Raw genomic sequence first — 17,957 nt, 5'->3', positions numbered from 1 at the left:
CGTTTTTAATTGAAATATTAATTTAGTAAGGTAAAAAAAATATTTTAAAACCTAAACTAGTGTACACGGTAAATATTTTCGTGTGAGGGGTAAATAGGTGGACACTGTGTGTGAAATTACCGTATTGTGTGATACGGTAATTCTGAATCGTCTGAGGGTGACATTCCGCCTTGAACAAAAAAAATTACCGTGGAAAAACGAACTGTGAACATACAAATACATACTACTCTTGCGTCAAAACCTAAAATAAATAAATATCTTAATTGATCTAAATATTTAAAAATCTATGTCATGTATTGAAAATGGAAGTATACAAGTTTGGTGAAAATTACTGAATTCCTTTCTGAATTACAACAAAAAAAACTAAATCGATTTCATCAGAATCGGAGATGCGAAACATTACCGTATTTTGCCACCAAACAAAATGTATGTGTTTAACCCCAAAAAGATTTAAATCTTGAATGCAGTATAAAAAATAGCTGATGAAGGGATTGGGGAGGGAAGTATAAATAAAAATATCTACAATACATTTTGTAAAGGACACAGTGCTAACGAAGCGAGCGGATTGGGTTGATAGGTATATTTCAATAAAATGGGTGGTTGGTATGTTCAAATCAAAATCTTCACTCCATCAGTAAAAATAGCTCATAACTCCACTTAACGCGTACCTATACCTAGAAATTAGAATTATTTCCCTACCTATATGTACTCGTACTAATCGTACTATGATTTATGATACATGCAATTAATAACTATACACATCAACCACGTAACATTTTTTCTTCCGAAGTCATTTCAATGTTTAAGCCATCGACTTCCATATAAACGCTTACAGCATAGTGCATGGCAGTTTTCGAAATACGTTTTTAAGAATATTGTTACAAAATGGTCTCTTATGTGTACAGCGGCAGTGTCGCTACTCGCTTTGCTCGAATTCAGAAGTCCACGTGCAAAAGCTACGCTGAACGATTATTATATAACATACATTATTATACACAATAATAATCGTTCGATCGAAAGGAAATTCTTCTGAATTATCGCGATGATCGACAACCACGATTCCGTACATGGTTTATACTTTTTGCCGACCAATAAATTAAAAATAAACGTCTCGTCGCAACTGCAGTTGTATGTTTATCATTGTTCGTTATATATTATTCTTAATATAGATTATAGATATAATAGGTTTTAAACAATGGTGAATATCCCAACCTCAAGTCATAGTCATAAAATTAAAACTGGACATACATAATATATACGTATAATAAGTAATAACTATAGTCTATAAGTTTCACTGCGAACACTCGATATAATCGTTCAATGTTTACATGGAATTCATTATTATAGTTAGTTACCTATTTCGTTTATTAAACGTCAATAACTCTGATTCAATCAATTTTTTTCCATCTTATAAATTGCAATACATTATCGTTGTATGATTGAATCTAAAGTAGGTGTCCAGTACAATTAACTATAGTCCACTACACTTTACCTGCTGCTCATACGAGTATATATGAGTTAAACCTATAAATTATAATACTACCTAGTTATTCAAGTATTTTTTGCAACTTAAGCGTACCCGGTCATAAAGGATGCATCACAAACTCACAAACAGTTAATACATTTTTTATTTGTAATTTAAATGTCAGAAAAACACATGGCCAGCTTTTGATATAGGAAATAACAAAGGCGACAATGACGTAACTAAATTTGTGTTATATGGTTAATAATTGTTTTCTAATTTTTCCTACTGAGAAGTTTCTTTGATATGTCATCTTCTCATGTCTTGTTTTTTACATGCATACTGCATGTAGACATCAACTGGGTTTATTGTTCTTACTATAACAGATCGCATAAATTGTAGGATATATTAAAAAAAAAAAGTTTTTTCTAATTTGTCTTGTTTTAAGGAGGAAAACGTAGTGTTTTTATTCTTTTATGGAGAGATGAGTAATAAACATGTATACCGCACACACAATCGGCTCGCAGTGAAACATATTAATAGAAATAATTTTAAGTAAACTCAAAATTGAATTGTTTGATGTTGTAGTATAGATTTTGGTTAAAAAACAAATGCTAGTGGTTGTAACTGCAACTTAACTAAATGTAAATGAAAGTATAAAAAGGTTCTTAATACTACAAACATTAATAAAAAATAATGAGTAATGAGTAGGTATCTAATGACTAAATAAGTATAGAGTGATGACCATAAGTAAAGAACAAACGATTGAGCGGTTCAACGGTTGTAAAGTTGTTTTACTTTTTTGTAATTATTTAATTTCAAATATTTCCGACAACTTCAAGGGTTGGTATATAAATATATCCATATATATACTGTATATTATTTATTATTTTATTATAATTCAATACAAAAAAGTCTATGCGAAAACATTTTTCACGGCAGTAGTCACAGAAATGGAACAAAGAAATATGTCAGTAATAGGTAAATAATAACAATAACCGCCGAAGCGAAATAAAATTACGACAAATCCGTTACACATAACATATTATAACATATTAATCACATTTTTATTTACAAGTAATGTATGTACAGTTGAACGGTATACAATAAAATGATCGTCATAATTCATATTGTACTAAATAAATATTACTATTAACTAAATACTTTACATAAAATATATAAATTAAAATAATAATAATTAATAATAATAGATGTAAAGGACACAGAGTAGCACACGAATTACCTCCCAAATTTAGTAAGTGACCTTTTTACTCAAATTACATTCCATATCATAGGTATACCTGATTACTATAACCATGACATATTTTTATCGATTTTCGTATTCTTCAAAAATATTTTATAATACATTTTATTATTTATTGTACCTAGTATTAATCGGCATAGGCATAATTATCTACTATTATAATCAGCTTTATTACCAGATATTATTGCAGTATTAATTTATTTTCATTAAAATATTAATTTTTATAACTGATTAATGATTATAGGTATATCCCGTGATATTGATTTCAGCTATAGCCTATAGGCCTATTTATTCATTATTGTTACATTCATACAAACGTTTGCTTATTATTAGCCAACATAGGCCTATTGAATTATTATTATTATATCATCACACATATATATTATTGACTTACTTATTAATTTTTCATTTAATGTAAGGATGCACTTAAATTTTTTTTGATTAACATTTAACCGTCATGTGTTAATGTTTTTAGTGTCTTAAAAAACCCAATGTTTGAGATTCAACCAACTAATTTTCAAACTTCAAACTATAATAAGATTAACTCATCTATCAGAATGTATTCTTCTAAATGAGATACAGGCAACTACCTAAAATGGGAGGCAATTCGAGTGACCTACAAAAAAAAAAAATAGTGAAAACAATTCAATAGTATCAAATGGGAAGCAGTTCGAATTTCGAGTTACTAACCTAGACCGGATATAGTTATACTAACCTAGCCACTTTAAATCACTGCTAAAGGTCAACTCTGGTGTCGTTACCGTTTTGGGTCTTGACGTTCAACAGCGGAGTCCCCTCAGCCAGCATGATCGGAACGTCCACGACCACAGTATCGTTACGGCTCACCGATGAGTTGTTCAGTGCACATTTTTCTTTGCAGTGTTCGCCTAATAGACAGAACAACAAACGTAGATTATGTCTTTAGATGACAATTTATATGATATAAAACTTGACGATTTAATACAAGGTGTCTCATAATTTGTGGTTGGTGGAAATAAAAAATAAAGCTTAAATCCACAATATTTTTTTATGAGTTAGAGGGTACCTACTTGAAATTTGTAGAGTATATTATTACATTTTATACACACAATGACATTTTTAAATGCAATTTTTTCGTCAAAAATGAATTAAACCTACTGTAGTACTAATGCAGTAATGCCTAATAGTAAAATAAATTACTTTAATCACAATAACATCATATAATATACTTAGTAATATCATAAAGGCTGACAAATTGTCTTCGCTCACAATCGTTTTTCGTATACAATGATTTTAATATTTTATATCATTGAATCAGAATTTAACACAACTATTGCAGTGACTTTCTAGACGCCTAATATGCAGCAGAGCGTTATACAATTTTTAATTATTCATAATTAAAATAATAAATAATACATTATATAGGTACGACAAAAAATCCTGTTTTATCTTAAGCTGTACGCAAAATGTAATTTAAGAATTGTTTTTGTTTCATCTTGCTTTGCGATGAATATAGATTATAGTCTCATTGGTCCTTATAGTATAGGTATGTTGACATCATTTTTAGCTGCAATTTTTTGTAATTAAATCGTTGAAGAGCAATTTTCTTTAAAAAATGATGATATCATCATAATTTATCCAAATGTTTTTACTTTACATTTTTAACGAACAAATTTGATGATTGTTACAACTTACAATGATTTAATTTTGACGAGAAAAATAATTTTTCTGAACACCATTTATACAATACCTAGAATTGTGGCGGGTAGTGCGTCGAGCGAGTTACAGAACATCATCGACTTGCAGCCAGACTTCCGAAACACGTATCGCATTTTTTCCGACGAGCTCAGGACGATAAAACGTTGGTCGTTGGCCTGGATCTCTGAAGATATCAGGCTCAGTCCCTTGGCGGCAGTGTAGTCCAGTCCCTTTAAGTGAGCGCAGTTTATGACCAATGGTATTTTTGAGTAGCCTTCTTGTTTTGGGATTCGCATGATTTCCCTATACAAATAATCTATCGCGGGGAAATACAGTCCGTTGTTTGGCGTTATCAATACGAACTCCACTCCTTTGGACTATTATTAAAAGCGTTTAAATATAAAATACATATATATTTACCATATTATATTTATAAAATGAATAGTCTCTCACTTTGATTAATTCGATTTTTAGTTTAGGTCTGGACCACATTAGAGCTAAATGAATAATATTTGCACATATGCCTACAAGTAAACCAATTTCAACGGTAAAGAAAAGGCTTATCAAAAGTGTGATCAATGTAACGAAAAGCTCCACTCCTAAAAAAAAATTGTACAAAACGATTGATTAATACATTTTTACCACGGTGCCCCTGTAATATAAAAATAAAATAAATGTATGTTGTTACAAAATGTTTAAAAATGATATAATTTTGTAAGCTTACGTTTTTTAAATGATAAAGATCTATAATTTTGTGTAACAACTAAAAAGAGTGTAGGACGAAGACATTTTTATTTTCGTGCACACAAATTAGAACTCATCGATTACATGGTGTATAACATAATATTTTCAATTCATATTTCATATTTTAAAATAAATAATCAACTCACGGTTGGTCTTCCATAGAGGTTTGACTATCTGATAGTCTACCATGAACAATACGGCGCTGATCAAAATCGAGGACAGTACCGCCCTAGGGATGAGATGAAAATGAGGCGTGAGGAACATGATGGCCAGAAATATTAAACCGCTGGCGTATATATTGGACAACGTCGTTTGAACACCACTAGCTTGGACGAGGGCGCTTCGAGTGAACGCACCGCAGGTGGGCATCGACAGAATGAACGACCCTGCTATGTTGCACAATCCCAAAGCCAACATCTCCTGTGTCGCCTCTACTACACCTCCGTTAGCTAAAGCACAGTACAAAACTTTTTGATTTTGGTGGATAATTATTAAAATTATAGGGATAACACAATAATCAAATAATAATAATTTAAAATACGAAATGAAAGTTAGATACTATTGTATGCCTGTGTAATATATTATTTTATACCATCAAATAATATTTTATTCTCTTTTGTAAGCTATATTATATAGCGTCGGGCAGCGTATAGTACCTATGTTCATAACAGGAAGACAATAGTTAAAATCTAGGGTCTAACATTTCCGGTGATAGTTCATTAGAATAAGGATAAATATGAGTTCTTAAGACATTGCGCAATGTTTACACTTTACAGGGATTTTTTACCAATATATTCGTCTATTTTCGACCGTTACCTAGTGTCTCTTTTTTCGAATAATTTAATGCCTAGAATAAAATAATACGAAGATCGAATCTGGTAAACGTTTCACTCGCGGGTATTCGTGAAACTTTTCTCAGGATATAAAAACAAGGCCATAATGTCTGCAGCAGTCACTGACACGATATATCGATTTATAATAAGACTTCTGATAAAAGATAGCAACGAAGCTCGAACGCATGAAACACAATACAAATTATAAGTAGACCGTACAATAACAATAATGATCTGCTGCAGTCGAAACGAAAATTTATATTACCTAATAACCTATAGGCTATAGGTACATTTAGTCATTTACTATTTAGGTAATATATATATATACTGATTTTTGACCGGGAATGTTGATTAAGTATGTAATGTACACAAAATATTATTATTATCGATGACCTGAAATAGTCTAACAACAATACTTATCCGTTCATTTCCTCCATTTCTCCCCGACCCCCCTCTCACCATCTAGTTGACAGTCTCGATGATTAATAATAATAATAATAATAATAATAATCACATGACATGAAGTTTACCATAAGTTTTAGCAATGGACACGTTGGCCAGCACCGATACAAGTGGTATGATGAATATGGCAGACCGGATCTCGTACAACATCTCGGGCAGCGTGACGGTCGTGTTCCCTGACGTGTATCCAAAGGGCGGAAACCGTAGTGACGGCAATCCAGTTTTAGCAGTCTCTGTTGAATAATTATAACAAACCGATTATTGTTATTTCATAATACTAGAAAGTAGAAACGCGTAAAACAATAACACAATACACAGAAAAGCTGGCTAACCAAACAATATCGTCATATCGTATACGTAATTAATAATATGTGAAATAAATAATACATGTTTGATTCGTTAACGATAGACATTTTATACTGAATAATGAATATATATATATATATATGTGCTTTCGCTAGAAATATTAAAATTTACCAATCAATACTTGCCTGAGGTTAAATACGGCATTGGAGATCCGCTGGATTCGAATAAATATGTGATAAACATTGAGAGTAAGACGACGGATGTGTTCCGACTCAAGGAAATGAACCACAAGACTTTTTTCAAATTCCCTTTGACCGGTACATTACGTAATTCCTAGAAAAGAAACCATTTGTAAATATATTATAATAATGACCAAACTGATTATATCAGTAAATTTTTATTACGTGCATTTAATAATATGATAATATTACAATATCTGGATTGGCTCCCGGGTTATTGTTACGGAGGGTTAAGGGTACATCCAAATTAATTCCTAGATTTTAAAAGCAATTACTATTTACTATATTTGTTTCCGTTTTATTCAAAAAATATTTAGTAGACATTTGGTTTGAAAAAATGTTCATATCAGTTTTTATAATTTGTGTAATTGTATGCCCTTAAATTATGGATATTGTATTTTGTATGAGATGACCTAAATAATAATTTAATTATAGCACTACATTTTTTTTTTTTTTACAAAAATCAACAATTGTAAATTTGTGACTGTTTGATATTTGAAATGTATTTGCAAAATTCTAGTGGGAACAATTTGGATGTATGCAGCATAAAACATCTGGAATTATCTAATTTTTAGAATTTAGGTATGGGAATCAATCTGAATGAATGCAGTCAATAATAATAAGTTTATAATTTTGTTGAGTTTAAGTACATTTGATTTTTCGATGTGAAACATCTAATGCACCTTTGAAGTAAAGAATAATTTTTGTTAAAAAAATCGGAATATTTTTTTTTGATTATGACGCCACGTTTATTTCCTTTAATAAACCACCCTTTCAATTTTCATGCATACATTCTATACAAAATAATTCGATGCTTCACATCTACCAGGCGCCACGTCGGCTCACTTTTTGTTTATTCGATTTGTTTTTATACAACCTATAAATTAATTTCATAACCCAAAGAATTAAGAGTCTGTTACTATTTAAAGGAACATTTTATGCAGATTAAAAACTCTTAAGCTAAAGTAAACATATTAATTTGAAGTATTACTCTGGTGGGTAATGCCGTGAGTTCATGCGTTTATGACGACAATATTTGAACTTTAAAGCAGGTTTTTATTTCATAATGATGGTATTAACTGTATGCATATTTTCTTTTAAGTGTATTCAATAATAACCATTAATGGATTAATCAATAATCAGCTATATAATTTGACATTGTATGTATATTATATTTGAAGTTATTTGAAAAATAAATATAAACTATGATTCAAAACGCACCCTCATAAATAGAATTAATGCAATGGCGCTCAGTCCTAAAATCATGTCACCGCTTCTCCTTTCGTGGAAGTGCTCTATCAGTTTCTCCAATATGTCTTTAACTGTATCGCCTTTGAACCTCACTCCCAAAATACCTTTCACTTGTGACATGATCACAATAATGGAAGTAGCGGTTGTAAATCCCGATGTCACTGGAGTGGAGATAAAGTCGACCAAGAATCCTGTAAATTAATTTCGGTATTAAGTAAACTTGATATCATTTTTAAGTGGTATCTAAATGAAAATAAAATTATTTTGAAATGTTTTTTATTCTTATTTTTTTGTTAGGCGGGACGAATGCTCACAGTGCGTTTAACTGTAAAGTCTGGTAATCTATATACAATTTCCCTCCCGTATAAGGTACTGCCATATTTTATTTTGATTAAATTTCTAATGACTTACCAAGTTTAAATAATCCCATCGATATTTCAACGATTCCACACATGAAAGTCAATAGCACCACATATTCCGGAGTCAAATTTTTTGTGTACTCGTAAGTTAGTAAGGACATGAGAGACGTAGGTCCAATGGAAACTTGCTTAACTGTCCCAAAAGTCATGTATATGATCCCTCCCATCAGTGCTGAATACAACCCAACCTAAATGCAGTAAAAAAATAACTCATAGTGTCTTTGTAGAGTTACGGAGAATTTTGTAGAGGCGTACACTACGATGGTATTTTTAGTTTTTATTACAGACATATTACATATTATATATAAATTATAAGTAGCTATATAATGCATTGTTTCGCAGAGCTAGAATTGTTTCTGTTTAGTTTTATTGAGTACCTATTGTTATTATTTTTTTAACCTAGGTACTTAATAAAAACATTAAACTTTTATCAAAATAATAATATTGTAATAACTGCAGTCTGCAATTATTGTGTAATTAATGATCATTAATAGTACAAACCATAAAGCTAATTCATATATTATTATATTAATACAATATAATATCTTTAAAACTAGAACCAGTTCAAAATTGCATTTATTATTTCTTTAGCTAACATTATCTAACCAGCCTGTTAATGTCTTAACTTTATAATATTATACTTAGTCATTTGTACATATATAGAGGACTTAATTTACTAATCCTAATAAATGTAATGTGTATATTATTTCTACTTGACTACATGTATAATATTAATTATAATCCTGTATAACAGTATATGACTACATTATATTAGATTACTATTATACGTAGCATGTTCGACAATTTGATACATATATTCATTAAATCGCCTACATAGAGCCTATACCCAAGCATTTCATAACTTCTAAGTAATCGGTAATGGGTATCGTTTTAATTACGGTACGTAATTATTATATTTCCTCGTAATAATTATTTATGCATCCGGAAAACATTGAACAGTGACAACAATAAATACGCATTCAGTATGTTATATACCTATGCAATATACATACATGTATTTTTAATTCCCATCACACTGAGGGAAAAAATATAATCCTTGAGCAACGAAATAATGTGCAACAGCCAACAAAGAAGCATAAAACTATATTTCCACTTACCTCGGGATTAATTCGGTGCTAAAGATTATTTTTCGAATTAATACTGATTCCTATTATTATTGTAGTTCATTTACATTGCATAAGTTGCACTCATATTAAAATTGTTGTAATGTCAAAAATAAATTAATTGAGTTTGAGTGTTATATTATAGCTTATAGGTAAAATACTCTACAGTGATTTATTCATCCATTTTTTTTAAATTTTTGTCCCATAATATTATTTAAACATTGAATTTTATTTTAGTAAAGGGAAATAATGGGTTCCCTATACCGTATGTTAGGACTTAAAGAATTAGGGCAATTGGACGGAAAAGTTAAAACATTTAAAAATTATAACCTTTTTACTATAATGTTATCAAAAAATTAAAAAATCGATGACACAGATAATAGGCACTGTCTTCTTTATTGTATATAAATTTGGTTCTTAACTATGACTGTAAGTTAAGACATTAATTGGTTATTTTTCAAGTGAAATAGTTTTTCTATATATAACCAACTAAACAACCTAACTAATATATATAACAACCAACAATGGTAGGGACTAGGTATAATAACACTCGTATATTTTTAAATTACTTTAAATAAGTATTTTAATTTTTCTACTTAAAATATCTGTAGTAAAACCATTTAAAAATCGAGTTTGTAGCCCTCTGAAGTAATGTCGAATATCCAAGAATATTCAAATGATAAATTAAGATTTTAGCTATTTCGTCGTAATTTGAAAAATATTAAGTGTAATAATCTAAATTTTTCACCATTACGTAGGTTATAAATATACACTGTATAGTATACTGTTATTATTTTCTATACACAGAAAAATTTTCAAAATATATAGACTCATTATAAGCCATTAAGTAATACCATCATAAAGCTATGACATTGTTCTTCAGTACCTATACGTTGACTGCATGCCAGTGTTAACTATAAGTTAACAACAACAATATAATTTATTTCATAAAATGTTTGCTGAACTTATATCAATCTACTGCTTATAATTAATAGGGAAATAAGTTATTAATATTATTATAATTAATTATTATAAATAAAATTAGCAATATAAATATATAATGAAATATCCTTAGAAATAGAGACAGACTATATTGCAATGTATTAAAATATAAAACCATAATAGTATATACAATATAATCTCATTTTATATACATTCTATGGACAGAGTCAAATATAATATAAAAAATATAGTTAATTACAGCTGCCAACGTTACCAGTGGTAGGATACATGGTATATTATAGATTTAAGTAAACATCATTACCTCTACTCGAACAATACGATATATTTATATGATATATGTAAGAAGTATAAGATCCATGTTTTATTTTAATATACCTAATTCAACAATTACACAGAACTGAATATTCACATATGCACATCGATAATTTAGCCAAACTACTCAACCAGAGTATATGGACAAAATTCAAAACTATAATTGCACACGGACATGTCATATTATATTAGGCTTTATTTTTAACTCTTAATCAAAAAAATCGGTTTGAATAATCTAAATTAAGAAAAAACATAAGAAAACTACAAGAGAAGATAAATATCGAATTTAGAAAAATAAACGTTTTGTCTTATCAGTGTTCATAAAGTACTTTAAAAAATATTACCTGCGGTGATAAATTAGCCAGCGACGCATATGCAATGCTTTGAGGTATCATCGTGAGTCCAATCGTGACACCTGCTATCATATCACCCATCGCATTTTCACTGGTGTATTTTGGAAGCCACTTGGTGATCGGTACATGTTGGTGAAAGAACTCGTAGATTTTTTCGTTTTTGACAGACCTCTGCGTTTGTTTTTTCTTGACATGATCGTTTGAGTTCGCTGTAAATAGGTGACATTTTACTTTAAATATAATTAAACCTACACAAAAAATGAATTTTGATAACATAATGTATAACTTTTTATTTATTATTCATCTTAAGCATCGACCAACTATATAGTCATATGCATTTTTTTTTTTTTTGGAGGGGTTATGGTTGGTTGTGGGACACGTGTATGTGGGCCGAGGATTCGTCACTAAAACCTCCAGGGGTCACCCGTCCAAAAACTAGCAACACCAGCAGATATTTGACCTCAGAACACTTTAATAAGTATGTATTGAAAAATTCCAAAAATCAGAGTTTAAATAAATCTATACAAAATAACAATAAACTACACAAAATAAAAAGCTCAGAATAAATTGTATTGCACTAACATAATACCCAATAAGTATTATGATTTATGATTGTATTGCATTAGAATTTATAGTTTAACAATACTACAATAATAACTACTAACAAGTACACCAACAGCTGCGGACTGCATAATTCCATAATCCGTTTTCCTAGAAATTGTTCTTATAAAAATCTGTTTGAGAGAATACCCAATAATGCATATTAAATTTTTTTTCAATCTAAAGAGGACTACATAAATGATATATATAATATATTATAAATTATAGTTTGACTAAACTAAAAAAACATTGTCATAACAGTTTTCCGCCCCCCCCCATTTTTTACCTGGTCCCGTAAAGAGGGGGCACTTAACCCCGAAAAAATACGCTTTTGCATATTCCTACATTATTATACGTACACATTTTTAGTTATTCGTATAAATTAACTATAAATTATTTGCTATTTGAAAAATGTATTAAATACAAACTAGAACCTTTCAAGATTTCCAATAGTTCGTCATCTGAATTGATCGTTATCATTTGTGTAGGTATTGAAAATTCAAATGATATAGTTAAGTATTTATGTGTACTTACACGAATAACATTTGATAAGTTTTATTTTGTGATATTATTATAAACAACGAGTATGAGTGTCCAGAAAATACTACGAATAAAACATCTCCAATAGACTTCAAACATAATAATTTTGGAGTAATTGATTAATTACGAAATTAAAGTTATAAATAATATACAAATAAGTGCCTACAAGTTGTTAACATAAAACCCTATAATATAATGACAGTTTTAGAAAAGTAGGATAGTTAACGTTTGTTTAACATTCGAAGCACTGTTCAAATGCATAATAAAGTGGTAATATTGTAATAATGTATAGTGGCTATTAAAAATAGTCATTACTAAAAAAAGAATCAACGGGAATAATTTTAGATAACATGATATTATATTGTCAGCTTATTTTTTAGTTACTCGTATATTTCACAATATTTATTTAAGTATTGCAAATATTATTAAAATTATATTAAAATAGAGGGAAACCACATTTCAGGCAAATTGAAGGTACATACCAACATATAACGAGCGTATTTTTTTAAATGTCTACATCGAAAAAACAAACAGTAATTTTTAATCATTAAATTTAGTTTTGGGCGTAAACATATCATAATCTACCAAAAAGAATTACAGCAATTTGAATTAATCAGCCGCGACCATATATAGGCAAATATAATACATTATGTACATATCGTATGGACATTTATGCAACAAATACTGTACTGTGCATTTAAGAAACAGTGGTGGTTACTATCACAGTATCGCCAGACAATAGGGATAGGATTCTTCAGAACTTAAAAACATAAAAGTTTATGAATACATCAAAATAAAAACCATAAAAATAGAACGATGTAAATATATTTTACTGTTCAAAATCTAAAATAACACAATAGGTACAATCGAATCACAAACATATAAAAATACCAAAATATTATTTGTATTGATAATCTTTTTGTGACTGTTGACAAAAAAAAATTAAGGAGTTGGTCCTACCCTACCACCCCCTGAAATAAGTATCGAGCTGTACATTAGTGGGTAAAGTATTATAGTTAAAGTGGCAATTAAAATATAAAATATAATTTTCAAATGATAAAGAATTTTGGAAATGTTGTATAATTTGTGTAATTGGCACTGAGGTTAATTAAAAAACACTAAGTTTATTGGGATTTGGTAAATATTTAAACAATTATGTATAAGGCTCGATCAATGAAAATCAATAAAGATAAAAATTCAATTATTTTTTTTGAAGTTACAGAAAAATAAAGTTTAGCTAGTTTATGACCAATATTGGTCATAAAATATGAAAAAAATTGGAATATAAAAAAAAAAATTCAAACTTATTTATATTATTAGTATATAATTATTTATATTAAGGGATATAAGTACATTGCTCTAGACAAAAAACCGTAAAGCTATAAATCTCTTGATATGTTTTATTTATTTTATATTTAGATGATTCCTAAAATTAAAAAAATATTATATTGTTATTTATTATATCCTAAATCAAATAGCTTATACTGTGTAAAAATTAGATCTCGTTGTAGGACCAGGAATAAAGTAAAATGGTGTTCTAGGAAAACTTTTGTATAAAAATATAAAGATTAATAATACAATTTCGTCAAGGTAGCAGAAATAGGTATATATTTATTTATTGTACTTATATTTTATAGATAAATCCCAGCCCCGTTCTCATTCTTATTGAATAAACATTTAGTTAGCTGCAATCGGCACAAGTGCAATAAAATAATTTATAAATGATGTGTACCTATATTGGGTAGGCTTATAATTATTATAATCAATAGGAGAAAATGGATTTATATCGCCAGCGAGGATGGGATGACTTACGTTTTGTCGTATCGTGCATTTTCGGTGTTACACAAAAACCGATAATAGGTAATAATAACAAACGATGGTCGGTCGACTTTCGAATCACCTGCAGCTGTTATCAAGACGGTCGTGGGCGATCGCACGACGAATCGCGATCCGTTGCGTCCTTATAGGTTTAATGATCGACTGAAAAGACGCGTTTTTTTGCATGATTTACACGTCGTCTAGCTAATCTAAGAGTTGCCACCGACTCAAGTGGCATAAATCCCGTGATTGCGGTGCGGACGAACCGATAAAGGCGTCGATGATTGTTAAAATATATTTTGTTGTTGTTTTTACCGAACCGAAAGCAACAGTGTGGCGTGACTACAAATATCTGCTGCAGATTGCCAGGCGAAGGCACCGAGAACAAAAAACACTGTTTTATGCACGATTCCGTCCTTACAGCGGTAGCACAATCTGCGTTTCCAAACCGATAATAAATCTGTAATATTATTTATTGTTGTGTGTTGATGATCATTTTTTCTCATTTCTGGACCTTGGCACCCGGACCCGGGTGCAGCGGTGACGGTGGAGTGCGAAGATGAGATTTGCCACTGTAAGGCGGTAATCGCCCAATAATAATCTATTGTTGTCAATCTCAAATGGTTTTCTTCCATTGTTTTCAGGCACATCGAAAATACCAATAGATCACACTAAAACAATCGAATAAACACAAAAGAAATACTCGACTAACATCATTTATTATAATATAATATTATGTACAGAAGCGCGTTCATAACATTTTTATCATCGTTCGAAGCACTGTGATTATGTGGGTTTATGATTATAAATTACTATGTCATTTCTATACCTATACAGTATATAATTCAATACTGTTACTCATACCTATATGTATGTATATAATATTATATTGACATATTGTAAGATCTAGTTTCGAGTACCAATACTTTACGTGTACGACGTCATTAATTTACAATTATGAATAATAATCGTCAAATCACGCTTTTGTTACCTACTGTTAACCTATTTTTTAGTTTTATTATATAACATTATAACTTAGGTACTTGTAATTATGTATAATAGAAGATATGAACTTTTGTAAAAACCTCGAAATTTTTGATGACTACCGACATAAAAAAAAAAACACTCAAAATTGCTTTAATGCGTCCAACGAGCTAACACTATTATAGGTGTATAGTTAGTATATGTATTATTAAGGCTATAAGTAGTAGGCACCGACAGTCACTACCATCATTTTCAAATACTTTACAATGTTTAGCTTTAGATAATTGACATTAAGACTGGAGACTGTTTGTTTTTCGATGCGAATCTAATAGCTCAAACCGTTTGGGTGGAACCAAATTCAACCATGATATTGATTTTAAAAAATATGGAGCAAATAACTCTTCATCTCCCAACTATAGTTATTTACATTCGATAAACTGTAAATACAAATTTTTATTTATATATTTTTACTGATAAAACAACAACACATTTTACCTTCAATATTTACATCAGCTATTAAAAGACCAACCGTACGCAGGTATCACAAAAGCAAAATGTTAAATAATAATTTATTTGATATAAAAATTATAAAAAAAAATTACCTTTGGGTACTTGATGCACTCATTTGACGGGTACTTGATTTTGGGATAAGCATGGAATTGGGGAGTTTATTGGGGAGGGGGGAGTCCTCCCAAAGCCCAAGCCTCCACCCCTATTTTGCAATGTCGATGAGTACCTTAAAAATATTTTAGAACTGCGAAATATTATTTTAAGTAGATAGGTAAATATACTTCAATCCTTGCTACGAAATTGATTCATTTTGGTTTGAAATAAATCTTCAAGAAAAAATCCAATAAATTGATGATAAAATAGCTGATCCAGAATGATCTGGTAGGTTAGGTACATTTAATTTAAGTAGACATAATGTTGTAGAACTTTGCATAATAGTATAACATAATATATTAATATAATTAAGACACAGATTTTTATTAACTGTTGTAAAATTATCCAACAAAGATTTTGAGCGATTTTTTTTATTTGTAACATTTTTTAGAAAAGTAAAAATTATTGAATTTTATTCTTTAAGGGTAGTTTCTGGTAGAAAATGTTGTACTTAAGTGGTTAAAACGTAAGCATTTTCAAGCAGGTAATCAACAAAATAACAGAGAAAAACTCTGAGATATTACCTACCTGCGTAGACATTTGTAACTTTTGTTTTTTTTTTTTTTATAAATATCGATAAAAAAATTTTTGCTGGTTAGCATAAGCATTTAAAATTCTAATGTTGACAACATTTGTCAGAATCAAAAATAATTGTAAATAATTTTGTAGTTTAACATTTATAAAATGTACACGACAAGTTCGCATGTGTTACTAATATCATACTGGAAACAAAAAAGAACTAAAAATGATCTAAACTGGATCCTTTTAAAAAAACATTTGATGTCTAAATTTGAACGAAATATTAGATATTTAAAAGAATAATAATGAGTAGTTATTATGTTGTAACTCAAAAATATTTTTCGTGGGAATTTGAAACTTTAGAAGAATACCTATATTTATACCTACTATTATATTATTCTTAAATACTTAATAGTCAATAGGTATTAGGTATATACAATGACATTTTCTAAACATTTGGATACATGTTTTGATACCTATTACCTATTGAGTATTTTTTTTTCAATAATATTACCAATGACATAAATAATAAATATATAGGTAGGTATACTTATATTATAATAATTAAATGTTAATTATCGTACAACGAGTGCAATGTTTTCGGCAAAAATTAATTCAACTTAGATACCATACTTATCAACTACTTTAAATTTTAATAGTACCTACCTAAAACAAATTATGTACCGTAATAGCAATTAGCAGTATAAATCTATCATAAAACATACCTACTTAGTAATATCTATATAAGATTACAGACCGTCTCCACTGAGGTCCACAGTCAGAACCGTTTTTCGTTTGCAATGATTTATCATTGGATTTAAATTTAAGTCTTAACACATAGGTACATAGATACATTGCAATGACTTACTCAATGATGGGATACACTCGTCACCTATCGTACAGCGGTCTGTGCCGTTTGTGGTAACCTGCTTTCCCTCCATTTTTTCTGTATTTATAATAGAAAAAAAGATTATGCAGAAATCATCAGTGAGGGTGGGGAGAGGGAATCCCCGCGGCGACTTATAGTCCAAACGACATTTTAGAAGACCAGCTGTTATCGTATAATTATTCTTCAAGTCAGATATAAGAATTGTGGTAAAAAACCGAAATCCTGTAAATCATATAATAATATTATAGACTAATCAATAATCATCCTACAGAAATGAACTAATCATAGATTAATTAACTGGTTTATAGGTCTATACTATGGAATTAATAATAAATAAATAAATAATTAAAATTAAATTATATTGTAAATTAGTTCTAACATAATCGTTATGATACTTAAAATATTAATGCAAGATTAAAATATTAAATACATAACATAGGTAGGTACCTATTAAATTAAATTTAAAATCTTGAGTATTGCTCATAGAGGTAGCACTCAGAAACAGTGCTCAAAAAAACACTATTGCACAATAATA

The 17,957-nt window shown here is 29.4% G+C and overlaps 1 protein-coding gene across 4 annotated transcripts; it reads right to left on the bottom strand.

Annotated features, from left to right (window-relative positions):
* Window positions 1-2,505: 2,505 nt before the first annotated feature.
* On the bottom strand, window positions 2,506-17,921 carry LOC111029558 (sodium-independent sulfate anion transporter-like). 4 transcript variants are annotated; one of them, XM_022308593.1, is made up of 12 exons: window positions 17,870-17,921; window positions 17,402-17,644; window positions 11,401-11,618; window positions 8,650-8,845; window positions 8,209-8,429; window positions 6,934-7,081; window positions 6,511-6,675; window positions 5,294-5,596; window positions 4,857-5,002; window positions 4,456-4,780; window positions 3,442-3,613; window positions 2,506-3,342 (listed from the first exon to the last, which is right to left on the bottom strand). In XM_022308593.1, exons 1-11 carry the CDS (start codon window positions 17,904-17,906, stop codon window positions 3,462-3,464), a joined length of 2,154 nt encoding a protein of 717 aa, XP_022164285.1. In that variant the 5' UTR covers window positions 17,907-17,921; the 3' UTR covers window positions 2,506-3,342; window positions 3,442-3,461. The 4 variants fall into 4 exon arrangements, with proteins under 4 accessions (XP_022164285.1, XP_022164284.1, XP_022164286.1 ...); XM_022308592.1 differs by having other exon boundaries at window positions 2,506-3,613; XM_022308594.1 differs by lacking the exons at window positions 17,402-17,644; window positions 17,870-17,921 and adding exons at window positions 14,362-14,722; window positions 14,817-14,909 and having other exon boundaries at window positions 2,506-3,613.
* Between the last annotated feature and the right edge of the window lie 36 nt (window positions 17,922-17,957).

This window comes from Myzus persicae, unplaced genomic scaffold (assembly GCF_001856785.1).
Source record: "Myzus persicae strain clone G006 unplaced genomic scaffold, MPER_G0061.0, whole genome shotgun sequence".
NCBI lineage: Eukaryota > Metazoa > Arthropoda > Insecta > Hemiptera > Aphididae > Myzus > Myzus persicae.
Note: the sequence above shows the minus strand (reverse complement) of the source record. Positions and strands in the feature narration are given on the sequence as shown.